At 53.7% G+C, this 27,999-nt stretch overlaps 7 protein-coding genes across 7 annotated transcripts; 2 read left to right on the forward strand and 5 right to left on the reverse strand.

Moving 5' to 3' along the window:
• Positions 1–461: 461 nt before the first annotated feature.
• Positions 462–1,154, reverse strand: HRG_07267 (uncharacterized protein; the record flags this gene model as incomplete). Its single annotated transcript, XM_044865738.1, has 1 exon — positions 462–1,154. The coding sequence occupies one exon, from the start codon at positions 1,152–1,154 to the stop codon at positions 462–464; it is 693 nt and encodes a 230-aa protein (XP_044718702.1).
• Positions 1,155–2,034: 880 nt separating this feature from the next.
• HRG_07268 (uncharacterized protein) lies at positions 2,035–2,499 on the reverse strand (the record flags this gene model as incomplete). Its single annotated transcript, XM_044865739.1, has 1 exon — positions 2,035–2,499. One exon carries the CDS (start codon positions 2,497–2,499, stop codon positions 2,035–2,037), a length of 465 nt encoding a protein of 154 aa, XP_044718703.1.
• Positions 2,500–9,008: 6,509 nt separating this feature from the next.
• On the reverse strand, positions 9,009–9,346 carry HRG_07269 (uncharacterized protein; the record flags this gene model as incomplete). Its single annotated transcript, XM_044865740.1, has 2 exons — positions 9,009–9,114; positions 9,198–9,346. The coding sequence occupies 2 exons, from the start codon at positions 9,344–9,346 to the stop codon at positions 9,009–9,011; spliced, it is 255 nt and encodes an 84-aa protein (XP_044718704.1).
• Positions 9,347–15,844: 6,498 nt separating this feature from the next.
• On the forward strand, positions 15,845–16,306 carry HRG_07270 (uncharacterized protein; the record flags this gene model as incomplete). The annotated part of the gene is made up of 1 exon (XM_044865741.1): positions 15,845–16,306. The coding sequence occupies one exon, from the start codon at positions 15,845–15,847 to the stop codon at positions 16,304–16,306; it is 462 nt and encodes a 153-aa protein (XP_044718705.1).
• A 1,862-nt stretch (positions 16,307–18,168) lies between these two features.
• On the forward strand, positions 18,169–19,426 carry HRG_07271 (tc5 transposase DNA-binding domain-containing protein; the record flags this gene model as incomplete). The annotated part of the gene is made up of 6 exons (XM_044865742.1): positions 18,169–18,297; positions 18,343–18,711; positions 18,757–18,897; positions 19,119–19,132; positions 19,294–19,319; positions 19,377–19,426. 6 exons carry the CDS (start codon positions 18,169–18,171, stop codon positions 19,424–19,426), a joined length of 729 nt encoding a protein of 242 aa, XP_044718706.1.
• Positions 19,427–21,711: 2,285 nt separating this feature from the next.
• On the reverse strand, positions 21,712–22,583 carry HRG_07272 (phosphotransferase enzyme family domain-containing protein; the record flags this gene model as incomplete). Its single annotated transcript, XM_044865743.1, has 2 exons — positions 21,712–22,285; positions 22,393–22,583. 2 exons carry the CDS (start codon positions 22,581–22,583, stop codon positions 21,712–21,714), a joined length of 765 nt encoding a protein of 254 aa, XP_044718707.1.
• Positions 22,584–27,103: 4,520 nt separating this feature from the next.
• Positions 27,104–27,998, reverse strand: HRG_07273 (uncharacterized protein; the record flags this gene model as incomplete). The annotated part of the gene is made up of 2 exons (XM_044865744.1): positions 27,104–27,842; positions 27,901–27,998. The coding sequence occupies 2 exons, from the start codon at positions 27,996–27,998 to the stop codon at positions 27,104–27,106; spliced, it is 837 nt and encodes a 278-aa protein (XP_044718708.1).
• Position 27,999: the final 1 nt, after the last annotated feature.

Raw genomic sequence — 27,999 nt, forward strand, 5'->3', positions numbered from 1 at the left:
ATGGGGGGTCTTAGGCCGCTCCAAGGAGCCGTCCTGATCGTCTGACGTGTTTACGAATTTTGTGGAAGGGCTCGATTACCCTACTGTCGTCGTTCCATACCAGCAGCTCGCCCTCCAGTATGCATTGTTTCTTGATCCTGCAGCCTGCCGTGCCAAGGTCGAGGCTTTCTCGTAACGCGCGATGAAGGCCAATGCGGTCGATGGTAGAGTCCCTCCCACTCTTGGAGAATATTTTGATGCAGGCTCCGGGTTTGCTTAAGTCAACATGAAGTTGACAGTATTCTCCATCGTATTTCCGCTCCACGCTCATTAGTCTTGAGCCAGCCAAGTGGCAGCAATGCTTGATGCTCCTTGCTTTCGCATAAGCTGGCCGTTCAATCATGACTCCAACCTGCGGCTGTAGGACTTTCCTCAACTCTTCCCAGGGATTTACCACGGCCTGTAGGGGTGTATTCCGGATCTCAAGTCCCCCTAGGATACTTACGGCAACTTGGATTGAATTCTGAAAACGGAGGAGATTCCACAAAACGGATGAAATCTGCCCATCGCCAGTCTTTCTGGGACAGAGGCCGGATTGTAGTTTTGGATAGCATGCGAACCAGCCATTTGGCCTCAAAGCTGTTCAATCTTCGGAACAAACTGATGAGCAGATCGTCCGAGCTGCTGCAGGGTTGACGGTATTTCCGCTCAGTTTCTTCTCGCAGATCAGCGGACGAGAAAGGTGAGAAGGCTGCAATCCGATCGAGCACATCGTCAAGTTCTTGCAGAGTCACTTTCGGACCCATCCTTGGTTCGCAGTCCGTTATAGCCATAACGCGCTCAACACAAGTTGCGAAGTCCGGGCCGTTCCTGGTTTGCCATATCTGTAGCTCCTTCATTCGGGACGATCCAAGACATTGTGCTTGTTGGACAATCCTTTCGAGCTGAATTTTTGACAAGCCGAAAACTCGGTCCGGCCTGCGTTCGGGAAAGAGGCATGACAAGAATGCCACGGCTTCTGACCCTAGACGTGGGATGGCTGTATCATGTTTGTCGAACCAGCCAACAAGACTGCGCACATCGAAGTCCTGGGTCTTCTGAATACTGAAAGACCTCGTGTGATTTCTTTCGAGTTCACTGAGGAGTTCACATAAGAGATGCAACGGAAATGGCATATTGGCTGAATATTTGTAGTCCAGGGCTGTTCAACCAGAGGATGGCGAATGTATGACGGAATGAGTCTTAGCACAAGCTCTGGGATGAGCGGAGGGAGTCGTAATCCAACTTATAAACGATGTCCTCCCTGCTCCATTTCCACTGAATCTATGGCCCTCGAGGCGAACTCAGACTTGTAGCATGCGGGTGGGTTGCTCCGTCTAATGACGACGTCGTGAATCTCGTCGCTGCGGCTGACAGCCCTTGCGACATAAGTACCCATTCTGCCTTGCCAAGTTATTTGTCGTGACTGGATTCGGCACCTCTAGTTCGAAGGTTAGGGTGGGACTACTGACCTCGCAACGCAATAGCCATGAACGGCAAAACATGTTCACGGCTGGACGCTCGAATGCGACCTCCTTGGCATCCTGTGCCAACCCAAAACGGCTTCACGGCAACCGGCGCATGTATATTGTCACTTGATCTCTGCCCCAGCGCTATTTCCAGAAAGTAGTATCCCACTCGTATCTGCAACAAATGCTGCGTCTCGTTGCAAACCGTACAGTACGACTAGGCTCTAGCAGACTATTGTGATCCGTTGTACTCATACTTGACAAACCCGCCAATCCCTACACGCCTGATAGGGGTTGCAGAGCATCTCAAACATCTCGTCGTAACCGATGAGGAGATTCATTTCCTCAGCATATCCTGCCCCTCGAAGGTTTCGGTTTCGTCATTCCATTGCAGCGTTATGGAAAGTGGCTGCCGCCGTTAATCTCGACTTCAAGAAAAAGAACGTCCGTCATCAGCGCAAAATGTACTCCTTCCAGCGTGGTATCGGCCCCGATTGTTTCAGACCTCCAGAGCCCTCCGGCCCTCCACCATGCTCTCTTGGGCCTTTCAACGTATACTCATGGCGGGCACTCCTTGGTTATTTCGAGCCAGACCCGTGAGAGCTTGACTTTGTTCACTGTTTTCGCGGCTCCGCTCGCCCCTCTGGGCAAGTCTTCCGATGCCTTCCACCGCTTCGGCGACGCGCGCGTGGTTCGTCATCCAGCGCCTGCTCTGCGGGCCCATGAGGTGGCTGGTCTCGCTGCTGCTGCGGATCCTGTTTGGCATGCCGTTTGCGATCCTTGGTGCTGTGGCACTCTGACAGACGGGTTTGGTATTGGCAAGTTGAGCTTCTAAGGCGCCGAGACGAGAGCTGATGTCGGCCAGCTGATTTCGAATTTCGCAGTGCTCGTTGTAGCAAAGGTCTCTGATCTTGCGGTCCGTCACAGCAAAGAGGCTGCCACATGTGCAAGTAGTGCTCGCAGCGGCAGTTTCATTACAGCCGACATGATCGATTCCACTGTCTGCTGGCATGTGGCAGGATTTAAGTGCCTCGTTCACATAGGTAAGTTCTTCCAATTCGATGTGACCTTCGAAAACGGGATCACAACTGGAGTCGTCGACATTGTATTCGCGAATATATTTCGGCCCGGATTGACCCTCCGCCCCAGGCTGACCAGCCGGTGAGTTTGTCGCTATTTGCTTCTTTACTTGCCATGGCGCTGTGGACGGGGAGAGTGGAGAAGGATGGAAATACGTGACGAGGATAGTGTAGAGGTAGGATGAGGAGACGAAGACACATGGAGTCGGAATGTATGGTCTTTATAGGCAAACCTCGCCTAAGGACATCTCGTGATCTTCTCCTACACGGATGTCGTTCCTGTGATGTCGGCGCAATGGAACTTCGCCATGTATGTGGTTAGGGGCACCTCCGCCTATTTTCGTTCTCCTGCGGGTATGCGAGTCGCTGTGGGCAGCCCGGAAACGGTGTGATACGAGACGCAAATCCAGAAGCCCAAGCCATTCTCCGTCCGGCGTATCTGGCTACCATCTAGAGGCTAGCTCTAGACCGCGCCGTCACGTCGCAATTCATCGCCGAGCAGACCTTTGAGCTGGCAGCCCTCCACCCGCCGCACTGACTGCTGTCCACGACTGGCTCGCCGCCATACCGCCGTAGGCTCCGCCTAGCAAGCCTCCGGGCCGAGAGATGTACGATGAGGTGACAATGTGCTCCAATCAGAAGCGTCTGCGGCTTTGTGAAGCGGTATCAATCTGACTGATGATGGATCAGTGGATGAAGTCGTTTCCCAGACGTGGCGGCCGGTCTATGGTCCAATGGCCTGCGTGCTCCTCTGCACCCATGCCAGTATCGAGAGATACTTGCCCCGTTAGGGCCAACAGGCGTAATGAAGAGGCGATCATTCAGTGCGAGATAGCACGTATAATGGACTTGTAAAGGCAAATATTGCTCCCGCTGATCGGTTGAAAGCTCTATAGCCCCGCCAGGCAGTCATTGTAACGCCTCCCATGTCTCCGCTTGTAGTGGAAACGCAGCTGGGCTCGCGCGAGGTGTCATCGTCGTTCGCCGGTGAATACAACTGCCTGACGCTTGCTGGTTTGTGCGAGGCTGTCGTCCTGTGAGAGCTTTCAAGCTTAGATGGGGTCGTGCCCTCGGGTTGTCAGCCTGAGTATCGACACCGCTTTCGAAGTCGTCGTTATTGTCGTTGTCATTGCCTCATTTTCTGGGAAGCGATACTTCTGGCAGGGGTCGGCCAGGCAGGGGGACTCTGCTCGCAGGGACTTGGCTGGCCGCGGTTGTGATTGTGCCGCCGGTATGAGCCTTTGAACATGTGCCTTGGACATCTAGTAGCGGCTCTATCCTATGGCGGAATAATGGTGAACTCAAGTGAGTGGTTGGCGGATGATTGGTACTGTAGGACAAAATTACCAGCTGTCGCAAAGAGAAGTTCGGAGAAGGCTGGGTACAGAAAACGCGGGGTGTCGCTCCTAGACCCTTCCGCTCATCATGGGTGCCTGGATTCCCGTTACCTTACCTGCGGCCGATTCTGGCTTCACAACAGTGCAGCAAGTCCTCGTCTTGGGCGATTGACAGCATCCTAGCTTCTGGCTGCTTGGTAGTACTGAGCTGTAAGGACTGCAACCCCTTCTTGGTAAGCAAAATCGACTTCACTGCAGCCAGAAAGTGAGCTGGCGCCGAGCACCAGGCAGCAGCGGAAGGGTCTAGGAGCGACACCCCGAGTTTCCTCGACCAACCCGTTCCCCGCCACTCGCCTCTACAACAGTTGGTGATCTAGTCATGCCAGTCCTCCGCCAACCTCTTGACTTCACCATCACTCTACCACGGCGTTGCAACAATTCTCCGCTCATAGATCAGCGTCCCGGTATAACATGGAAATATGTTCTGACGAAGATGGCGCATGGTATGACCAGTGCGTCTTTCTCCCGCCAATCCATCCGAGACTGGCCATGGACGAGCCGGTCCGCTTGGTTGGCAGTCACACCTCGACAAGATCTCTGGCCGTGTTCGCGGCCGCCCCTTAGTCTTTGGAGAACCCGCAGGTGGAAGTGGATCGTGATACTGTTGATGAGCGCTGCGGCAGTCCTGATGTCGCCGTGATCAGCAGGCGATTCGAAAGGCTCCTCCTACTGAACAACTCGACGAATGCCTCGATGATTCGCGACTTGCCAGTCCTGCCCTCGCCACCGACGAACTGGCAGAGTTGGCCGACTTCGCCTCCGTCGTTTTGTCGCATCAAATCGAGCTGGCAGCATATGATTGGGAAAGCGATCGACTGCGTTTTGTTCAGCGTCGGCCGTGTTGCCAACTCTCTGCCCGCCAAGCCTGCATTCCCGCCTCTACGTCGTCTGCGGTCTCGTCGAAGTCGGCCAACGCCATTTCGACATCGACCTCCTCGAAGCCAGCTAAGCCGACCATGACCCTCCGCAACGCAGCACGGCAGTCGCTTTCTCGGACCACGGTTATACTTTGTATGCCTTGGATCATCCTCTCCCTCTCTTTCGAGGCACTCATCTGCTGCGACTTGGTGGCCCTGACCTGATCCTACGGTGGCAGTGCGACCCCGGAAAATACCCGCCCCTACATGCTTATCCGTCTCGCCCCTTGTTCGGGTACTGTACCACGGCGGCCTGCAGCTCGGCCGTCGAGGAAAGCGCTGATCGATGGAACCGATAGAGCTGTTGCATCATCGCCATTGCTCCGGCGACTTGGCCGTCACCTGATTCGAGTCCAGTGCACCTCGGACGACGTCGATCAGCTGCGTTGCGTTTCCGATGCTGTTTGGACTGATACGTCGCTGTTGATTCTGCGCCCGCCTCGTCCGTCCCGCCCTTCCACGTGTGCGACCGTCGGATAGGCATCTCCGGATGAGGATGCCCATTGCTTAGCGTCGCGTTTTGCGTCTTCGGCTGATCGTCGAACCAGCCGCACGATATCGGCACGATGTCGTCGAGACATGATATTCTCGGAGCCAGCGTCTCGCGCCCGCGCCCAGATGCTGTTGATGTCGCCCATTTCTTCGCACATGAAAGACTCCCATGGTACAAATAGCACAAAGTGCTGCACGGTTGCCCTTTCAAAGGTGGAAAAAAATTAGCGTCTCCCATATCCTCCGGCGAATCGGTTTCCGCGCAAACCTCCGATGACACGAGTCCTCGTCGTGGGCAAAGTCTTACTCAGGTAGCCGTCAAGGCAAACGGTGGCCTGCTTTCCCGGCCGCCTGAGCACCTGAACCCAGCGTCTTCCTGGTGCCCGCCCATCATCGAAAGGCACCTCCCCCCTAGCCCCACAGCTCCCGTCGTTGCTGTTGCGTTTGAGTCTGACCAGCGATACGTAGTCGTACAGGCATAGGCCTCGCAGGAGATCTCCACGGTGCTGATATGCCTCGACGCGGGAGATCCTGGGGCCTGCTTCTTCGACGACGACCGACTCATCCAGGGGATCATCTGTGACCCATGCGCTACTTGTCGCAGATGCCGCAATCGTCGAAAGACGTGCCAGTACAGCTAGTACCGGTATGTGTTTAGGTACGCCTAGGCGCTGCCATTGGAAAATTCGGCTGGATATCCTAGAAGATGAGCGACGACCTCGACCTGCGACAGGGGACGCTCCGTGAACATACGGTTCGTCACCCTCATCAAGAACTGTATGGTCCGATCCGTGCTCCATGGGGTGTATATTGCATGTCACCATCTCGTCTGCCGGTTCGGTTCGGCCGACGCAAGCACTAGATCAATCGTGCTTTCCGAGTCTTGGCCCTGCCACGTCTTGGTGCCTCGCGGCAGGCTGCAGAGCCCACAGTCATTCATCAGGTCGATGATCGGCTGCGCTTCCCCTTGTCTTCTTGTTGCTACCTCATCGCCTCCCCAGAGCAGATCGTGGCGATTAAAGTCCCCCGCGACGACGTCCAGTTCCACCACGGAAGCCCACCACTAATCCATGCAGTTCTCTTACCGCTCTCGATAGCACCTCGCTCTTCTACTCTACGTATACCGACACTACCATCAGATCTCGGTCCGGTAGCCGAAGGATTACCGCCGTCAAATCCGCTGACTGCGTTACCGCTTGCTCCGCCTCGAGGTCACTCCGCACCCAGAGCATGCTCCGGATCGGCCAGCCGGTCTCGTGTATCGTCGTCAGTATCATTGTCACCCAACTGCTGTGGCTTATTGAGCTCGTAATTACCCTGTCGTTTATCCTCCTTGCGTACGGAATCCTGCGCGGCACCATGAACGGCAGTATGAGCGACAGTATGAGCGACTCTACCGCCGGTGACGGCATCTTGTGCTCGATGTCGGACCAAAAGGGGATAAATATCATCAGTAAAGATATCGACGGCGGTATAGTGCTGGAGATCTTAACATTAGATCTCAACTACCGTGGCTTCAAGGTCACGCGTCATTTTCACTGGGTCTAACCAGACAGAGAAATATGGTTTTGGATGCTATACGCCAAGCTAGACCTACGAGGGAGCACGAGCCGACAACTCCACAGGCTAAAAAATCTCGAAGCTAGTAGCCTCGAGAAGACTTTGAGAAAGATATCTAGAGTGTTTGAGCGCAAGGAGCAGAGTTGGTGTTGAAGGATCAGAGATTTCAGGCCTCGGCGGCTACGCTGCATCGCATGAGGCCAAGGAAGGAAAGAATGATCCCCAATCCTAATAATATGTTCATAAACCTCCGATATATATTAGGAATGTCTATATGCTTCCACAGGGCGATGAAGTGGTGCTATATGCGATTGAAGGTGCATTTGGTCAGGTTGAAGAGGAGGAGGGGAAGAGGGTAAAGCCACCTGATTCGTCGCCTTCTTACACATGGGCGGAGACAGACCAGAAACCCAACAGTCCACGGCAATTAAACATTGAAAGCACTACAGAGTAGTATTTCTTTTATAATTTATTATGGGCTAATAGCTTCAATTCAATTGATATAGTTTGTATGGTCAAGGCACCTTTTGCGGTACCGGTGAAGGGGTGTAACAGGCGATGGGTGGGGCATGGTAGGCCCGGTCGCCCTCGCTAAGCAGGCGCCGAGGGTGGGTCCGAGTACTCTTCGGCTACACGAAGAATATATATCGAGCACGAATCTGTCATTGGGAAGATGCCACGTGATCACGGCGTAACAGTCACATCCACAGTCGACGAGTGCGTATTCAGTAGCCTCTGTTGACGGGTCGACCGTTCATTGGTGGCTTGAACGCTTCCTAGTCGACCATGCCGGTCACAGCCCGTGACAGATGGCCAGCTGTTGGAACGGCGCAGCAGGAAGGGCGGCATGGGTCACCTGCCAGGTCACGTGGGGCATTCAGCTGAGATTTCTGCGGGCCCAAAGGGCATTCCTAGCCGGAAGGGGGCATCACACACATCGCCTTTACACACAGCCGTGCCTATAGCTCCAATTGACCTCTTCTGTGTGCCCACTATCGTTGCCACCTTCCTCATTCGGACGAGCCGCAGAACCGCTGTTCTGACACCAGCTTAGGATGGTAGCTTAATACTACAAAGGAACCCCAAACGAGCGGCAACACTCTGGGCACAGGGAGCAAGACGTATCAGCAGATTGAACAACTGGACGCACGTATACAGGCACGCCGCCATGAACAGTAACGCTGCATGGCTGCCTAACCAACAACCGCCTGTCAAGAAGAGATAGTCCCTTGCGTGGTCCAAATCGACAATGATGTGGCTGGCCACGGCCTGCCCCCATAACCTCGTCCGCAAAAGTCAGTTTACTTTCCCGAATAAGATCCAGGAGATTTGGGTGTATCAGAAGACTTGGGCGATAGCATGAAGCCTCGCCCGTACCTTGCCCCAAATTGGGACCTGGCCTCTGTTTTGGCACCGACATCAGGTCCAGGATACGCATTGTCTTGCGATTGAGATTCCTCCTCCTTGGGCCTTTGGATATTAAGTGTGATCATGTCCCGTGATATCTGCCGGACCGTTTCATCACTAAGGTGACCCCCTACTTGCCTGCTCCTCCATCCAAGTCCCTTGTTTTGTCCGTGAATCGTCTTTCCGTCAGTCGAAACCATGAACTGCATGGCGTCGCCTGTAGCGTAGTTGTCAATAACGCTAATGTTTTCCTTTAAGCGCTTGTTTGCTTCAGAACAAATGCTCAAGCTTTGGCGCGCGTTTTCCCATTCTTCACGCAGCCTCGCAATCTCGGAAGTATCCCCTCAGAAGCAGGCACTTTCTTTATTTTCCCCATCAAGCGATCGAACAAATCCTTCTCGTGTTGTCCCAGTTTCACGACTGTGTTGTCAAGGGTCTTCCTGCACCCATTCAGACCCTCATTGACGACCTTTTCGGGGAACGTAGCTGGCTCTTCATTTTCGGACGAGCTTCCACTGCGTTTGGTGGCCAGCTGAAATTCATCGATATGCTTCGACAGTTGGTCACAAATTTCAAGGCATCGCTGCGTGCTCAATCGCTCTTCCTGCATGGTTTGCAATTCTGGCGCGCCTGAGCCGGTCTCCGATATGGCGTCTGCGAGAAAGACACCTATTTTCTCGTCGATACTTTCGAGGTGAGCCCGAGGTCACTGTGCGCTGTCTCGACAAGGTCTTTGTAGCTTCGAATGGTCTCGGCGGTGGCAGAGCATACGCGGCTACATTCACAGCATAAACATTAGAGTTGTTACTGAATGGTTTATTTTATGGAGGGTGGTGGCTTGCAGACCGTGAAACGTACAGATTGGCGTCAGTGAGGGCAATAGTGATTGTCGACTTGTAGCCGGATAACAACCGCCTAAATCCGTCGATATCATCACCCATGTACTTGAGTTTAGCCCACCCCCGAAAGGTCGTCTGAGTCCCCCCGGACTGCGACACGCATTTCATGAGTTCCTGATTGAACTCTGCACAGGCATGGCCGCATCGCAGCAACGGTCGATCGAGCGCTGAGAGGTCGACAGTATGGACGGCACTGACCGTCTCCGTAAGTGGGCCTCAGTGTTGCTAATAATATGACAATAAAGTAGTATACTGCAGTATATACAATACAATACGCGATTTCTCATATTGTACCAATACAATATGCTCGCCGTCATATTGTGACGATACAATATGGCGCCTTCCATACTGGCAATATATGGCTTGTATTGTTTGTATTGGTTGGTGGTCATTCGCCTTTCCGTTCCCCAATTCGCGCCAATATGATGACGCGTCAAAATACACGCGTAAATATAAGCATGTTCTATGTATTGTTTTTCGTCTGGCGGACCTCCAGGACGTAAAATCTTCCTATTGGCGCACGGAAACGCGTAAATGTATGTATAAATCCAGACCTACAGGGTAGCGGCTCGCCGTCCAAACACTGTTTTCCTCCTCAACCCTTTCCCACCCCAGGACTTACAAGCAATCTCGATGCCTCAACAACGCCTGCCTTTTGTTCAAACATCGCCGCGACGGGATTCGTCAATATCAGACGAATACTCGGAGATTTCCAGCCCACGGTTGCATGATCCAGATGAGACCCAAACCACTGAATGCCAATCGTCGCAACCTCGCACGGCCTCCATAAACCCTTCGGCCAAGCCAAGAACATCATGGGTCTTTTCTCATATGCCAGACGAGGACATAGAGACGAAATACTACAATCAGCGGACCGGAAAAGAAGAATGGCGCTGCAAACACTGTGACAAAACGTATTGCTGTTCCGGTGGAACTGCGGCCCCAGCCAAGCACCTTACGGATCCTCCTCCTGACGGTCACGGCCTCCCAAAAGGCGCGCCACGAACAGCCAAAGTCACGAATATACGAACTATTCTCGAGATAGCTCGTGTTATGGCCAAAGAACATCCCCGAAAACGCCGTCGGCTCAACGATCAATCCGGAGACTCGATCGACCCAGACCAGCTCGAAGCTTTATACGTAAGGTTTATTACGTCCTGTTCTCTCCCATTTAGGCTTGTGGAATGCCCAGAATTCCGAGCATTCTTAGCCTACCTCAACGCCGATATCGATACTTGGCTTCCAGATACACACGAGACCATCAAGAAATGGATTATGCGGCAGTACGAAGGTCAGAAGGAGAAGGTCAAGCAGCGCATCCAGTCAGCAAAGTCAAAAATTCATATCAGCTGCGACCTATGGACTTCCCCCAACTCTTTGGCCATCTTAGGCGTAGTTGCTCATTACGTTGCAGAAGACAGTCAGTTGGAACACCATGTCTTGGCTTTGAAAGACATCGACAGTGAGCACGACGGATATCACCTGGCAAGGGCAATTTTGGAAGTGGTTGATGACTGGGGTTTGCTTCCAACCTTGGATATTTTGTGATGGACAATGCAGGCAATAACGATACAATGATGAGATCTCTTTCCCTTGGTAAGTACGGCGCACTGTTTTTCTGACTGGCCCTAACATCTACAGGCCTTCTACGTCGATATGACATTCGATACGATCCCAAATCTCACCGACTCCGCTGCCAAGGTCACATTATCAACCTTGCCGCCAAAGCTTTCCTCTTCGTTACCGATAATGAGAAGCTCAAAGACGACGAACGTGATGGGCATAATGTGACACTAAAGAGATCGAGGCGTGGCGGAAAAAGGGTCCCCTTGGCAAGCTCCACAACTTCGTGGTTTTCGTCCAAAGTAGTGTTCAGCGTCGCCAAAAGTTTCTGGCCATCAGCCATAATCGCAAGCTTGCGCGAGATAATGACACGAGGTGGAGTTCGTGGTACACCATGCTACGAGCGGCCTTGCATCTTAGAGGCGCAGTCGAGGATATTCAACAAATGGCTGGAAGGAGATTGTGCCGGAGACGAGCTCTCTCCCGAGGAGTGGGTCATCCTCGAGAAGATCAAGTCTTTCTTGGAGAAGCTTAAAATGACGACAAGGCCCTTGAGTCATCGTTTGCAACTCTTGACAATGTTCTCTTGGCTATGGACTTCGTATTGGCGCAATTTGAAGCAGGAAAAGAGGCACATATCGACGATCCGATTATGGCACCAATGTATAACTCGGGCTGGGCGAAGATGGATAAGTACTATTGTCTTACTGACGAATCGCCTGCCTACGTCGCTGCGATTGTGCTTCACCCTTCGCATAAATGGCACTACATACACGAAAACTGGAAGAAGGAGTGGGCTGACTCGTCAAAGAAGCTGATGGAGACACTGTGGGATGATTATAAACCTGTGGAGCCGCCTTCTCTATCTGAGGTTCCGTTGACGACCACGAACGAGTTCTTGAATTGGAGAAACAAGCACCTACAACCAGCACTTATCACAGACGAGTACGAGCGATATTGTAAGTCTGAACGGGTTTATGGGTTCACAAGCGCCCTCGCATGGTGGCTGGAGGAAACACAGCAAAAGAACTACCCATACCTGAGCAAAATGGCGGTGGATATACTGTCAATTCCCGCAATGTCTGCTGAGCCCGAAAGACTCTTCTCTGGGGCAAAAATAACCATCACAGACCGTCGAAATCGACTTGGGAGTGATGTAATTCAGGCATTGGAGTGCTTGAAGTCATGGTTTGGGATACAGGATTTTCAGGGTGACGATATTTCAGCAACGACGGTTGAATAATGAGGGTCACGTGGGATATACGGGATATATTGTTTTACTGGCAATATATTGGGTCACTGGCAATACAATACAATATGGACCAATGCCATATTGCGCAATACAATACGCACCTCTTGACAGTACAATAATATTGCGAGGGGTCCATATTGCCAATATACGTATTGTTTATATTATTAGCAACACTGGGCCTAAGACTCCGCTCAAAGCTTCAAGCTCGTCAATGAGATCGCGCACACGTTTGGGATGGTCTCGAAAACTCTGGACAGTGCTGTAAAGCGTAATGCTGGATTGGAAGGCGAACGTAGCCAGGGCCAATAGCCCGGAAGCCAGTCCTACCGGCTCGGCCATCGCGGTGGACGGCCTCAGGCATGAAGAGCGTGTATGTATGTATGTATGTGTATTTCACACGGAGGATTTCTCCTATAGGGCCTAGGCGTAAAAGCTACTGACATTTCAATACATTAATGCGTAACACCTTAAGCCCCACGGTGAAGAGCGTGTAGGAAGATCGCAGGAAGGTGTAACAAATAGTTGTGGGGTGATCGCTCGTTTTATGATCTGCGAGGCGGTGCCTAGAGCTTCTTTGCCATACTTGATTGGTTCATCTCAGCCGAATGCCCCACGTGACCTGGCAGGTGACCTACTCCGCCCTTCCTGCTCGCGTTCCAACAACATGCTATATTACCGAAATTCTGCCTTACGACAATAAGCGGGAACGCCAGTGCGCCAATCAGTGGAGTTCGTGCGCCAGGGGTACCATGATTTGCCGCTTCTTAACTGGCTCAGCACAGAACAAGGCGAATACGTGCAAAAAACAATTCTTTGACTTTCTGGCCAAATTTTCGAAACGGCCACTGAAATCCGAAACACCCATACCATGAAAATCGCCTCGACCGCCGTCCCCTGCCCACGGAAGTGCAGCCGCGCGCACGTTGTTGCGGGTGCGCTACGTGGCTGCAAAGATGGCGAGAACAGGCGGAAAATTCGCTCTGCTTGCGCTGGAGCCCCCCAACGGGAACCTTGGTCGGCGGGTTGACCGGGGTAATTAGCGCCATGCGCCAACCTGACGTGACTTAATTCAGGGCTCACGACTGTCGCCCGGTTCTAGTTCAAAATACGACATGCTCCCATGTAGACGCAGTCTTCGCCGAAAAGGGAACCATGCGCCTCGTGTATGCGTATGACTCCGTTACAGTACTAGTTACAGGGCTGCAACAAACCAAGAACCAACAACCGGCCTCTAAGGCCAATCGGAGGTGTCCCGCCCCTGTAGGGCATTCACTGCCCACCTAACTATCATCCTGCAGCACGAGCGTGCATCATGAAAAGGATGTGGGGCCTGGCTGCAGCACAATGTCTTGCAGAACAAGTGCTATTGGAAGTGGAAGCACAATGTGGCTGCAGCGTGGCAGCTCGCAGAGCGATGACATCAAAGTTGTTACGAGCCCAATAAGCCCCAGCGACGAGGTGAAAATGTTACCGCCGACGACGCACGAGACAGGCTGGCCGATCCGGAGCATGCTCTGGATGCGATGTGACCTTCAGGCGGAGCAGGTGGCAACGCATTCAGCGGATTTGACGGCGCCACTCCTGCGGCTGCCGGATCGAGACCTGATGGCAGTATCGGTGTACGCAGAGGGGAAGAGTGGGGGAGGCAATGTAGATATGATGGTATCGAGGTACTATGAAGTACAACAGGAGAGAGGAGGAAGGAAGGGAAGCTGGGCGACGCGGGGTCTCGGAGTCGTTGGTGATAAAGTGACCAGGAGCCAGAATCTACATTGCCAGACAGCGTCCGCTTCGAGATGCATTTCAGCAGCTCTACTTTTGGGTACATGTACATAATCACCCATAGTTCCGTGTTGCTCCTAATACTGCAGTTGGTTCTCAATGCGAGGTGGTGACCGCAAGGTGGATGTGCGTTGCTGCAAGTGGGTGCTTCTGACTGTCCCCGGCACGGTGGTGTGAGTCATTTGGACGGCATTGCAGCTGCAGATCGTAGCCCCGCCACATCCTCTCCCTGTGCATTAGCGAATGTTTGCCTGCATCGAACTGCAGCCACCATTGTGATGGATGCCAGTCTTTCTGCATGAACCCCGGTATGTACATACAGTACAGTACGAGCCTTTTAACGTGTCAAATTACCAGCTGTCGCACAAGAGAAGTTCGGGGGAGAAGGTTGGGCACAAAAACGCGGGGTGTCGCTCCTAGACCCTTCGCCCATGGTGCCTGGGTTCCCGTTACGTACCTGCGGCCGATTCTGGCTTCACAACAGTCCTGCAAGTCCTCGTCTTGGGCGACTGACAGCACCTTCACTTCTCGCTGCTGGTAGTACTGAGCTGTAAGGACTGCAACCCCTTCTTAATAAGCAATATCGTCTTCACTGCAGCCAGAAAGTGAGCTGGCGCCGAGTAGCATTGCTGCCCCAACCAGGCAGCAGCGGAAGGGTCTAGGAGCGACACCCCGAGTTTCCTCGCTCAACCCGTTCCCCGCAACTTGTCTCTACAACAGTTGGTAATCTGGTAATGCCAGCCCTCCACGAACGTCTTGACTTCACCATCACTCTACCGCGGGGTTGCAACGTTTCCCCGCTCACAGACCAGCGCACCGGTATGACATGGAAACACGTTCTGACGAAGATAGCGCATGGTATAATCAGCGCGTCTTTCTTCTGCCAATGCATCCGAAACTGGCCATGGACGAACCGATCCGCTTGCTTGGCAGTCGCACCTCGTCGAGATCTCTCGCCGTGTTCGCGGCCGCCCCTTGGTCTTTGGAGAACCCGCATGTGGAATGGATTGTGATACTGTTGATCCGGACTGCGGCAATCCCTGACGTCGCCATGATCAGCAACGATTCGAAAGGCTCCTCCTACTGAACAACTCGACGAGTGCCTCGATGATTCGCGACTTGCCGGTCCCGCCCTCGCCGCTGACGAACTGGCAGAGCTGGCCGACATCGCCTCCGTCATTTTGTCCCATCAAATCGAGCTGGCGGCATATAATTGAGAAAGCGATCGACTGCGTTTTGTTCAGCGTCAGCCGTGTTGCCCACTCTCTGCCCGCCGCAGAATAAGAGGTTGATAGGCCAAACCGGACCTGCATTCCCGCCTCTGCGTCGCCTGCCTGGCAGCACGCTCAGTCATTGTCGTACCGCAGCGAAAAGATATTACACGTCGTCGCTTCGCGTTTGCTCCCTCCTCTTGTCCGTTGCTGCGAGGCAGCCATCACTGCTTGCATGCGTTCATTGACCTCTTGCAGGCGGGTGAGTACGACGTCCGCTTTACCCTCGCCCCGGGCTCGAGGCGGATCCTCCGAGTCTTCGACCCTGAAGGGGTCGACGTGGTAGCCGTTCTATCGCATATCAAGTATTATCAGGGTAAGTACCCTTGTGCCTTGCCAGTAGCGTGGCAGGCGTCTTCAGGGTCCTTTTCAGTGTTAAATTCTCGGCAGTACACACTGACTCCATAGCGGCGTAGGCGGCGGTAGCGGCAGAGATATCACGAGAAGCTGTCACACAATGCGTAGAGGAAGACCGCCCACATGCAAAATTTTGCGAGGCCGGCCAACCAACGTCAGATGCCGGGCGGTGAGCGGGTTCTGCCCACACACCGAGAACAGAACTCATTTCACCCTTGCAGGAAGGGGACATCCGCGGCGCGGAGCGACTCGCCTCTGAACTCTTATGCCCCTGTCGGCTGGGAAAGCAAGAAAGCACCAGATTGGCTGTTCATTAACGAACCCAAAGTAGAGAGGACACTTCGCCGTCGGACCCCTTCGCCTTTTGTCCAGCCCTGCGCAATGGAGGAGTCTGCCACTGAGAAGTACAGCAAGCCGCAGGTCGCGCCGACAGTGCCCAAGTCTTCATCAGCTGCCTCCGCTGCCGGCGGCCACGAGCCAGCGGCCGCGACGGCGCCATCGCCAGCCGCAGGCTTTCGAGAGTTGTCCTTGGCCGCAGGAGCAGGAGCGGACGCTACCGCAGCCGCTATGGTCGGCGACGAGTCATCACGGCAGGCTGTCTCTCACTACCCCAAGCGCAAGCGCGCCTGCTTGTATAACGACCTGAGTGAGAGCAAGATGGAGATTTCTCAGCCAGCGTCCACTCAGCCCATGGCCGTTCATCAAACCCGCTTTCCCACCGACCCTCTGCCTGGCACCCGCCCGACACGAATCCTTCTAGGATACTGGAAGCAATCCAGCGAGCCCGATCCAAGGGATCGGCATGCCGTCTATGGAATACTTGACCACGACAACAAGTTCTGAGTCAAGGTGGTACGAGAGACGAGAGACGGCCGCTTCGTGGATGGAAACTTCCCCCTCGGGAGCTGGGGCTCTGGATTCCGTACGAGGAGGTAGGCTTTGAGAACCACCTCAAGGCTCTCAACAAACAGGAAGTCAGGAGTACTGCCGCATTCGGCAGTACCAGCTGGATCACGGCGAAATTGATAGGAAGCGGATCGAAAACGAAACAAGGGCCGTGTATGAGGCCAAGACCCGAGCCAGAACCCCCATTAAACAGACCAGTGTCGCTATGCCGACTTTCAGCATCACCCGTCCTGCCAACGTGGACATGGATCGGACCAGCCCGAGAACAAGCTATGGCGGCGGTGAGCCTGGCCAGTCGCGGCGAATCGATCCGCGAGCGGACAGACGGGCGCCGCGTCAATTGCTCAACGAGAACGAGCTGAGCTCGGCTCAGCTTCGTCAGAGGCTCCACGTCATAGAACGCACCAGCGCCTTAGCGCGTCGCGAGCTAGCCAGAGCTGAGGCGGCCCAGGATGGCGCCGACCGCCTTGCTCTAACCCGAGAACGTGCTTTCTTCGCCGCGGCTAACAATGCTGTTGCGATAGCGGCTCCCGCTTCAGCCATCAACGGACGGACGCTTCTTCACGAGTCAGAGGATACGCAGCACGTCAACAAGGTCTGGGCTCGCAAGGAGTCGTTTCGCATGAAAGCCTATGCCGAGGACGCCAAGATGCACGACGGCGTCAAGTATGGGCGGAAGTCGACCGGGCCATTTACGGAAAGTTCGTGTCGGCGGGCACTATCGTTCATATTGACGGCGAGGACTATGTTGAGTATCGTGTTCTGACCAAGCCATTCTGACGGTGTGGCTAACAGACAGACCGACCGGCCGGAGCAGTCGGTCGGTTTGAGTGGTCTGAGATTATCTGACTGGACTGGTGTTCCTGTGATGCCATTGGTCCGTTCCACCTTTAAGGTAGTACCTAAGTCCTGCCTACGCTGGCCCCGAAAGCTCGCTACGACTTGACCAGAGTCAAGGCAGGGTCTGCGGACCTCATGAGTGCCGTGCCGGCCGAGATTGACGATGAGAAACACCCTGGCTCTTTCACATCCGGACGGCGAACCGCTTAGAACCGTCGAGCAGGAGATCACAGGCGAGACGATTCCTGCCAAAGACCTAGCGAAGATGTGCATCCATTGGCCTAGAGCCGATGATGATGCGGAGGAGATCCCGGCAGACAAACTGTGGCGAAGGCGTGCAGTCCCTATGCGTATCGGCGTTGTCGGCCATCGATTCATGGTACGGGTCAGTCCCGAAGCTTATGGCCTCGCTGTCGACAATAAAATCGCCACCCTCCTTGTATCTTAAAAGGCGACGCTTGTTTGAGGTGATTTGGAAGATGCAATCGACGCCGGGCGCCATCCTAGAATACGTTATCAGTGATGAGAAGAAGGGGGGAGAAGGGGGGCCAAGGCGAAGGGCAATAATGGCTCCGCGACAGAGCGTAAAGGCAAGTGACCTCGCAGCTCTCCCTATCAGCCCTAGAGCTTGAAAAGCTTTGAGAGATCGCCTGTCCGGACCCACGTTATTTCCGGGTTTATGGGAGGCAGCCCCGCATGCGTCTGGGGTAGAAACGGTAAGGGACGAGTGGGTGGAAGGGTGCTTCTAACTGTCCCTAGCCGGCACTAAGGACAAAAGTAGCGATGTCACGTGATTGCGCGCGTGACACCCTTTACCTCAGCGAGCTCAGACCATTGGTCGTCCGTGGGCGGAGAGGAGTCACTAACGTAATCCACCCCCTTCCCGGTCAGACCCCCTACTCGGTCAGAAAATTCCCCACCGCCGCGACCCACACTTATGGCAAGACAAACCGAGCACAATGACGGCGACGGGAGACCAATTGGTTCCACGCGAAGAACGGGTCCTGCTCGCCGTCAGGGCCTATCAGCAGGGCCAATTCGAAAGTACCCGCAAGGCAGCGGCCGCATACGACGTCCCTCAATCGACAGTATCTGATCGACTGCGCGGTGTCATTCGCCGACGCGACGCTCAGGTGAACAACCTAAAGTTGACGGCGACGGAAGAGACTGCCCTGGTACAATGGATCTTGTCGATGGACGAGCGAGGAATGCCGCCGACAGTGGCTTACACTCGTCGGATGGCCAACTTATTGCTTTCCGAGCGAGGCAAAGATCCTGTCGGGGAGAACTGGGTGCGGAAGTTTGTTGGCCGCCACGGCGAAATCAAGGCAAAGTACTCTCGCCGATACGATTATCAACGCGCCAAATGCGAAGACCCCCAAAAGATCCAAGGATGGTACGATCGAGTCGCGGCGACGAAACAGACATGGGGGATTCTTGACGAGGATGTCTATAACTTTGATGAGACGGGGTTTCAAATGGGAGTCGCCGCAACGGCGAGAGTCCTTACCCGGTCTGACCGGCGAGGTCGGGCAATACTCACGCAGCCTGGAAATCGCGAATGGGTTACTGTGATCGAGTCTATCAATTGCCAAGGTTGGGCTTTACCGGCGAAGGTTATCTTCCAGGGCAAGTTACACCAAGCAAGCTGGTACGAATCAGGAGTGCCCGATGACTGGCATATCGCCGTTAGTGAGAACGGCTGGACTTCCGACGACCTTGCTTTGAATTGGCTAAAGGAAGTCTTTGATCCGAATACACGGCGCCGTACGGTTGGTACGCATCGACTTCTTATTCTCGACGGGCACGGCCGCACGGTAGCCACGTCACGCCGGAATTTGACAAGTACTGTACGGCCAATTCCATTGTGGTACTCCAAATGCCTGCACATTCCTCACATATCTTGCAGCCCCTTGATGTCGGGTGCTTTTCGCCGTTGAAAACAATATATGGCCGGAAGGTTCAAGAGAAAATGCTCGCTGGGATCCATCATATCGACAAGCAGGACTTCCTTCCTATATACTTAGAGGCTCGCCGACAAGCACTTTCGCCGTCGAATATCCGAAGCGGATTTATGGCAACAGGCCTCTTTCCGTTCGACCCAAACAAGGTATTATCGCGGTTACAAGTTCAGGTTGACAAAGTTGGTAACGATCACGGCGACAAGAATACCCCAAGCCCCAACAAGAGCCTGGAAGCAGCCAAGACTCCGTATAACGTCAACCAGCTTATCACTCACGCCGAAAGCCTTCTTCAACGCCGGCCACAAAATCCAGACTCGCCAGTCTCACAATCTATCAACCAGCTTATCAAAGGATGTCAAATGGCCATGCATGGCGCCGCCCTCCTTGCCGACGAAAACCGGCAACTTCGGTCAGAAAACCAGCGGCGAAAGCAGAGAAAAGAAAAGCGCCGTGAATACATTGGCGACGGCGGTACTCTATCGGTTGCAGAGGGCACGGCTAGGATAAAGCGACGGAGAGAGGATGAAGAAGAGCGGGTTAAGCGACGGAGAGTGGAGGAAGAGGAGAGGACCAAGCGCCGGCGAGAGAAGGACGAGGAGCGGGCCAAGCGACGACAAGAAGAAGAAGAGCGGGCCGAGCGACGGCGACAAGAGAACGAGGAATGGTTCAAGCTACGGCGAGAAAAGGAAGAGGAGCGAGTCAAGAAACAGAGAGCAAAGGAAGATGAGCGGGCCAAGCGACGGCGGGAAGAAGAGGAGCGTGTGAAGGAAGATTATGCATGTCTCACTTATGAAAATGTACAACTAGCCAAAGTGAGAGCCTTCCTTACGAAGCTCTTTCTTTCCCCTTTCTCTCCTTGTAGACAATCACTTTGTCCCGGCCTAATTCCTGCTTCGATATTTCCGACAGCGGCTTCGGGTCGGCCCCCGAATCAACGCCCTGCCCGACGACCTATCCTACCCGTTCAACCTCGACTCCTTTATACTCTATTGTGGTTTATTTGGTATTCTCGAGCCCTTTAGCCAAGACCGGGTAAAACTTCATGACCCTCCAACCTCCCCCTCTTATTTAATCACTTTACGAGTGGATAGCTAATTATAACATGATACATAGTATGGCCCTTGCTGAATCGAAAACATCTGCCGCAGCAAGTTTCTTTGCTCCTAGGACCCGGCGTAAATTGCCAACGCAGAACTATGCCCGCATCGAACGTCCTCAATTCAACCCTCAGAATCCCGCGCGCGCGCGCTCTGATCCTAGCACAGCTCCGGCTCCTTCGTCCCCTCTTCCGACTGGCGAAGATACAATTGTCTGCGCCCCCCCGGGCCATCCTGACTGTGAGTCAGATGATGACATGCCCGACGCGGATACACCAGAGCCGCCATTGAACAGTACCGGTAGTCATATGATCTCGCGAAGGAGAGAGCAAAAGTGGGCATAAACGTGGATAAAGGGACCTTTTTGAAGGTCGAGTATCGTACGATCAGATATTGTGTTAATTGCTCTCTCCCCGGTTGCCTCCTTTCCCGTCCAAACAGCCCCTTTTATATCCCTCCGGGCTTCTCCCAAGTTGATATCCCGTTTTCAGGTATAGTATACATTCTATCAGGAAGAGGGCACTTCTTGCCACTTACTGAAGGCCACGTAAGTCATCTACGTCAGCAACATCAGCTCCATCTCCCCGATCTCATGGCTCTGCTAGCTATGAGATCGATAGTTCAGTCTCTCGAGGTCCCCGAGCCAGTAATAGCTACCTATGCCGGACTCCTCAAAGGGTCCCCGTTCGAATAGGACATCCTCCGGACCCCTCAGTGGTCCAGGAAGAAGAAAGAACAGTCTGCAGACTTCCCTTCTTACCTGGTTTCAAGCTGTATTACCTAGAGAGACCTAGAGACCTCAACTCGTTCGGACCTTCTTCTCGACAGAGATGAAGTGGGAAGATTATCTCTCCAACTAAGCTATGACTGCCTCATCCTTATGTAGGAGGCAGTCAGGTCGGACTATCTAGGTGATCCGGCCGGTTTACAAGGCAGCCACATACGGATGCCTGTTCACACGGATGCCTGTTCACACGGCTGCCTGTTCACACGGCTGCCTGTTCACACGGCTGCCTGTTCACACGGCTGCCTGTTCACATGGCTGTGCGTGCGGCAGCCGGTGTCCTTGATGCTTGGTGCCGTGCCCAACGCCCTAGTATGCGTAGGGACACGCAAAAACGCATCAGAGTGGGACCCATTTGAAGACGAAAAGCGCCTCAAATACATCGGGATTGAGAGCGACGCTACGGGAACGGACAGGGCTACAAACCAAAGCTTGGAAACATCTGGGAGCATGTGCCCACTCCCCCTTACAACTACACCGCCACCACACTCGATGATTGCTTGTTCCTTGGACCCTCACATCAAAGACTTTAGAGAGGCTCAGACAATCTCAGCAACAGAGCTCTAAAGTTCTGCAAACCTCCCTGCAGTCTAGACACCACTGGCTACCTCTCGTTGCATTCAACGTCCTAAAATCGCGATATCAAGATCCAAAACATCAGGCGAGAACAACAGCACCGAGATATCGCAAGTCCAAGCTCTCCTCTGTAGCAGGGTGCATATTCCCATATTGGTCCTGTACGAAGCCGTTTGCCAGGAACAGGCCAGTCAACCTCGCAACCTCGATGCGCTGCTGCTGTGCTTCGGACGTCGCTCCCAGGTTCTGGTAGAATGTCGTCCAAAAATGCTCTCGGAGCTCATTATGATTAGGGAAGTAGCTCCAACCGTGCTCATTCATCGTCCGGACCCCAAGCATTGTCTCGAGGCCCCCTAGTGACATGCCAAAGGGACTGATTTCGGCGTCCCTCCAGTCACAGATGCCCACGATGGCGCCCGTACCCGGATCTACGTGGATGTTATTCTCAAGGAGGTCGGTGTGATTAGGCACCAGCGGCCAGTCCTGATCAAAGATACTTGGGAGTTGGGGGATCAGAGTGTCTAGTGTTGCGTAAAAGCGCTCGGGAAGCCCTTCACGCAGCCGTTGGAGCTGCCACGTGTAACTTTGAAGAAGCAGCCCGCGATCTGGCCTACCCATCGGCCCGGGAGTGTTATGATACGCCGACGCGAAGAATCTATCCCAGTTGAAGTCAGTCATAGCTATGCTTCCTTAAGTCACAAAGGGCATAGTCAGCGACAAAAAGAGGCCGAAGCCGCCGAGGGTGCGCTGGTGTCGACGAACCTTGCGTAACTGTCGATGGTGTTTCGTAGGAGCTTGTAGTTGTTCTTTTGTAAGAAGGTTCGGGCAAGATACATGGATATGCCCCCGATGTTGTTCATGGTGTAGACATGCAGGTTACCAAACGAACCATGATCCTCATGCTGTGGCGTGAAGCCTCGGTAGGCTTGCTCAACACTTTTCATCAAGGCCATGTCTAGAAAGGAGCCTGGAACGCGGAACTGGACGACGACTTGTTCCGCACTGACGGTGTAGCTGGTTCCGCCTTGGCAAGCTGTTGGAGTGATGGACTTGCCTGTAATGCTTTTGGCTTTATCATTGCATTGCGTTTGCGTGACAGGAGCGTTTCTCTGGAAAAACTCCTTTATCTGCATCTGAGACAGTGCTGACATATCCAGTGCCATTGCATAGATGTTTGACAGTTTTTCACTCGCGATCGTCGGCTTGGGTGTTCGGTCGTTCCAGCGTGAGATTGTCGATTAGGAGATGGAGAGGGACCATTGGAGGGCGGGCATTCGCGATCGATCCAAATGCCATGAGGCAGAATGGGAAAGGAGGCGGGGTTGAGGCGGTGAGCGTCGGCACGACACCTTTGCCCCTGACTAATGCTGAGCAGGGTACGGCCCACCAAACATGGTTGCGCCGCCTGGCCACCACTGAGAAATTTCTTACACACTTGGCAAGTCAGCTGGGTTCTTTCAGTGCACAGCTTTCGAGGCGCGGTGCTGCTTATTTGCGCCTAGCCGTCTCCAACATGGCACATGCTAAGAGAGCGCACCACTAGATCCAGACAACGTCGTAGACATTTGCATGTCAAGTTTTTGAGTCGCCTTCATTTCATCTCGTCTATCTTGCACTACTGGCTCATTGTCACTAAAAAGGAAAAGAAGGGGAGCCAGGGCGACAGCTTCGCCTCCCCGCATCAGCCCGGTCACGCAATGCACTGTCCAAGACAGCAGCCAAAATCAAATGCATATCGAATGCCTACTGTGGAGCCATGCTGGCGTGAGGAAGGAGAGAGACTTGTGATGAAATGGCGCAAAGCAAGCAGTGGCAGGACGTATAATTTTCCATTGTTGCGTGGTCGAAACTGCTGTGTCGCACAAAGATCCAGGGTCACGTCGCATACCCTACTCTCAGCAAGCTGAGAGCGCGGGCGGAAGGATAAGGGCAGTCACAATTGAGTCCAAACGATGATGCATGTTCTCTATCTATCTGTGCGACATTGAGGGGGTATTTATACGAATAGATACCTCTCTGGGACCCGTGGAGGCCCTGAATCAGGGCCAATTCCCGCGTATCCTGATTAGGGCAATGTTCCTCCATTGCATCGATACCCGGACTCAAGTCTCTGTGTGTGACCTGCCTCTTTCACTAGGGCTTTTATGCGTGCGTGGGTTTGACCGTCAGTCTGCTCCCTTTGACACCTACATACTCAGCGTGGTTGCGTACGGAATTCCGAAGCTATAACACGCATGTTAAGGTCGAGCACTTGCATACGTGTGTTTTGAACCCTCGTTGAGGTCAAAGCTCCGGGATGGCTCCGGACAGACAGGTTCGGACAGACATATTGCAGGGATTATCGCGCTAAGCATGGGTTAAAAGCCATCGCGCCTTGACTACAACCTGAACGGGAATAATCGTTCATCGCCCCTTGCTAGGGTGCGCGTCGCAATAAGAATCGCGTTGTTCAGGTTCAATGGAGATCCAGCATCTCGTCCGACGCGAACGCGAACGCGATGGAGATCCAGTACCGCGACAGCCTCCCCGATGATGTCCGCTCCGGCTTCGACAAAGCTGTAGAAGCCCTACCGCAAGAGCATCTCCGCGCTCCTGTTACCGGTGACGAAGTGAACAGCCCCGAGGAAGCCCTTCACTGGTTCCAAAACTATGCATTCACCCAGGGTTTCGCTCTGGTCACTGCCAGCAAGGTACGCGACCGCCTGCGAGTGAATTGTATCCATCACGGTAGAGGTACCCGAAATACTCGAAAGCTGCCGGACATCGTCACAGAGGGAGGGGACCGAAAGAAGGAGCTTACGTACACCAAGGCCAAGGAGTGTCCTTATAGTCTTTATGTCTCCTACAAAACTATCCGGAGCGGCCGCGGAGGATAGAAGAGCGAAAAGGCTGGGTGGTCGGTTTCACTTACGCGTACCATACGCATCCGCCACTTCAAAATCCCTTCCACTACGCCTGCCATAGATCCCGTATCCCAGAGCGGGCTGCGGCAGTCGATCTGGCCCTCGCGCATCGGACTGCCGGCCTGTCAGCAACTGAATCAACCCGGATTCTCGACCAACACGGCTTAGGCAACTGTCTTTCTGCAAAGGAGTTCTACAACCTGAGCCGGTCTGAAGGAGACGCAGCAGTCAAGAAGCGCTTGACGTCTTGCTCACTTGTTTGGAGTTCGAGGACTTCCGTGTTCGTTGCTTCTTCAAATACCTTCTTGACGACCAAGGACGACGGACAGCGCGAGTACTCGAGCACCTGTTCTTCTGTTCTTCCGACCAGATCCGCCTGGGTAGAAGATTCGTCAGCGGATTCCTCATGCAAACCGATGCGACGTTCAACACCAATTGCCTCCACCTGCCTTTATCTGTCATAGCGGGAATCACAAACACAGGCAAGACATTTCCTCTGGCTTTCGCCTTTATAACATCTGAATCAGCTGAAGCCTTCGAATTTGTGAATGCTCAATTGGCAAAACTGGTCTGGTACGATTGCCCACCACCTCAAGTCGTTCTCGGGGATCAAACCAAAGGGCTCGCTGCCGCGATGGCGGCGTCCCAAGCGAGCTGATCCTCAGGGTGAAGATGGGCAAATATTGCAGCTCTGTGAATGGCATGCCGCAGAGAACTTCAAGAAGCGATTGTTAGACTCGGGCAAATATACGAAGGAACGAAGGGAAGAGCTACTTCGGTTTGTTTGGGATTACATACAAGCTCCCGATGAGGCGCGACTTGAAGAACGGCGAGGCGAGCTGCTCGCAGAAATTCGGGAGCCGGAACGCCTTTATCTCAAGAATAATTGGCAACCGAAAGAGCGCCAATTTGTCCGAGCACACACGACAGTACCCGAACCTCGGATGTAACAGCACGCAGAGGAACGAAAGCTACCATGTCGTGGTCAAACAGTCTCTCAACAGGCAGCTTCCCTGCAGGCATCCTGTCAAAAACTGGCCGAAAGCTTGAAGAAATTAACTCAAAAAATCACTGAAGACGAGGATCGGAGCAGGGCTGACGTCCCAAGGCTGTTGGACCGAGCTGCTTTCCGCCTTCTTATCGGGAAGGTTCCACACTACGTTCTGAGCAAGCTAGCTCCGGAGTGGGAGGCAGCAAAAGCTCTAAGATGGAGGCAAAACACTGAGCTCGAGAAGGAGCGGTAAGGTATTGGGCCTTCTCAACGAACCTGGATGTCCCTTCGCGTGTGAGTTCCCACTCAGATACGGCCTGCCCTGTCGACACTGGCTGTACGAGGCTGTTGTCAGGTCCTGGCCTGTCCCACTCAATGTCCTTCATCCACGCTGGTTACTCGACGGACCTGCGGTGGTACGCAGCTGGACCATGTCTTATGCAAAGCAGCCAGCTCCCGAGGTCACAAAAATCCAGGATCGTTACCAAGATGGCGGTAGGAACATGGTTCTTCAATCGGGATTGGAGGTCGTTCAAGTACAGGAGCCTCGGCGGACAGCAGGCAGAGGAGTTCTCGAGACTCTTTCGCCTACAGAATGACCGTCTAATAGCAGATTTCCAGGCGCAGGTACAGTCAAGAGCCCTCCTGCCTCCGGAATTGCCGGAAGCACTGCATTCGCCTGGCTTGAAGAGGTTCAAATCGCACGGTAGCACGAAAAGGCGATCCATGACCGGCCGTGAGGCCGCAGAGCATACTGCCGCTCGAGCGGACCGAGCCACTTCGGATTTGCTGAAGGGAGTTGATCAGCTTCCTGACCCTTCCTCGACCCCGTCCTCTCCTTTAGCAACTTCGCCACAGCTTCTTCGGGAAACGAGACGTAGTCGAACACGGAGCACGAAGGATATAGAGAAGGCGACGACTGCTACTGGGAAGTCTCCAGATAGAGCGGGAAAGGCCCGAAAGGGTGAGGAACCCGATATGCCTAAGCCGCGGTGCAAGAAGCGGAAGGCTTCCAAGGAGGATGAAACGCAGTTGGAACTGCAACAGCGGCCTACCCAGGATTGTATACTAGTGGATTTCCCTTCAGACTGAAAAATGGCACTTGTGCCCGTTCAGGTTGTAGTCAAGGCGCGATGGCTTTTAACCCATGCTTAGCGCGATAATCCCTGCAATATGTCTGTCCGAACCTGTCTGTCCGGAGCCATCCCGTCAAAGCTCAAACATAGGCTGTATCAGGCATCACCAACAGCCTCGCTTACAAGGATTCTGCACCACAAAGCAGGCCTCTCCTTTGTGTATAAAGAGCCACGCATTGACGTGCATCTAGCTCGAGCTCTTTAAGATAATTCTCATCAATTGACTGATACCAAAGATGGACCCGGTTGACCCAGTTGTCTGACATGCTGGCTAGCTACCTTAGCCGGACTCGAGACAATCCATGTTGGCTAGTTACCCGCATATCACGGCCGCGTTGCGTCCGCCCATTTGTGCAAAATAAGAAGAGAAATGTAAGTTGAAAGAAGGAGGGAAGCATATATCCCAATTCTGTACCGTCAAAGGCCCATGTTTAAGCAAGCACTTAAGCCTTGATCAACCCCGTCTCGACAAGGGCCTTCTTGAGAAGCTCAGGGGTGACAGCCTGGGCGTTATGAGACTTGCTGACGAAGACTTTGTGCGTTTCCCTCGTCCCGACAACTGCCTTTGCCCAACTCTGACCAGCGGGAGGCTCCGAATCCATGTTCTCCTGAGAGCCGTCCTTGACGTTCCAGCCTGTAAGAACAGGGTCCACGACTCCCTCAACAATGCGGTCAAGGGGAATAACGACGGTGAACTCCTCTTCGGTAAAGCCCCAGATCACCTCGAGCTCGCCAGTTGGCACAGTGTCCATGGCGCGTGCCTTGGAGAAATCCCCAACCTCGATGGCAATCACCTTAGTGAGGTTGTGCATGATAAGATACTGGACGATATCGACGATGAATTGGGGAGGGACCTTCTTTCCATTAAGGGGGGAAGGGCCCTCGGCAAACTCAAAGGCAACCAAGGTATCGCCCTCCAACTTGAAGAAGGTAGCGTGCATCCTATCCTCGGTGAGAAGCTCCTCATTGATGGGGGTGGCCCGATTCCACTTCATGTCGGGGACGCCAGGCACGTCAGCCTCGAGGCGAATGGTCTTTTCAGGGACCTCGTTGTGGCGATGGAGTGAGTGAAGACCAAAGAAATTGCCCATGTCATGGATGTTGATGATGGCAAGCAAGGCTTTGACATGCTCGGAGCCCTGGAGCTTGACCTGCTCCTCGATTGGGGGGAGCGCATTGTATCTATGTGAGACAGCGAATTAGCCCAAGCTTCCGAGTATGCTAAAGTGATGGCACGCACGTGCGGGAGGCGAGGTCCAAGTCCTGCTCCTCAAGAGGGAGACCTAGACCTGGAATAATAGCAGGATGGACAGCGGACTGGACAGCAGCGGTGGCCATC

The sequence above is a fragment of the Hirsutella rhossiliensis genome, assembly GCF_020360975.1.
Source record: "Hirsutella rhossiliensis strain HR02 chromosome Unknown scaffold00008, whole genome shotgun sequence".
Classification (NCBI taxonomy): Eukaryota; Fungi; Ascomycota; class Sordariomycetes; order Hypocreales; family Ophiocordycipitaceae; genus Hirsutella; species Hirsutella rhossiliensis.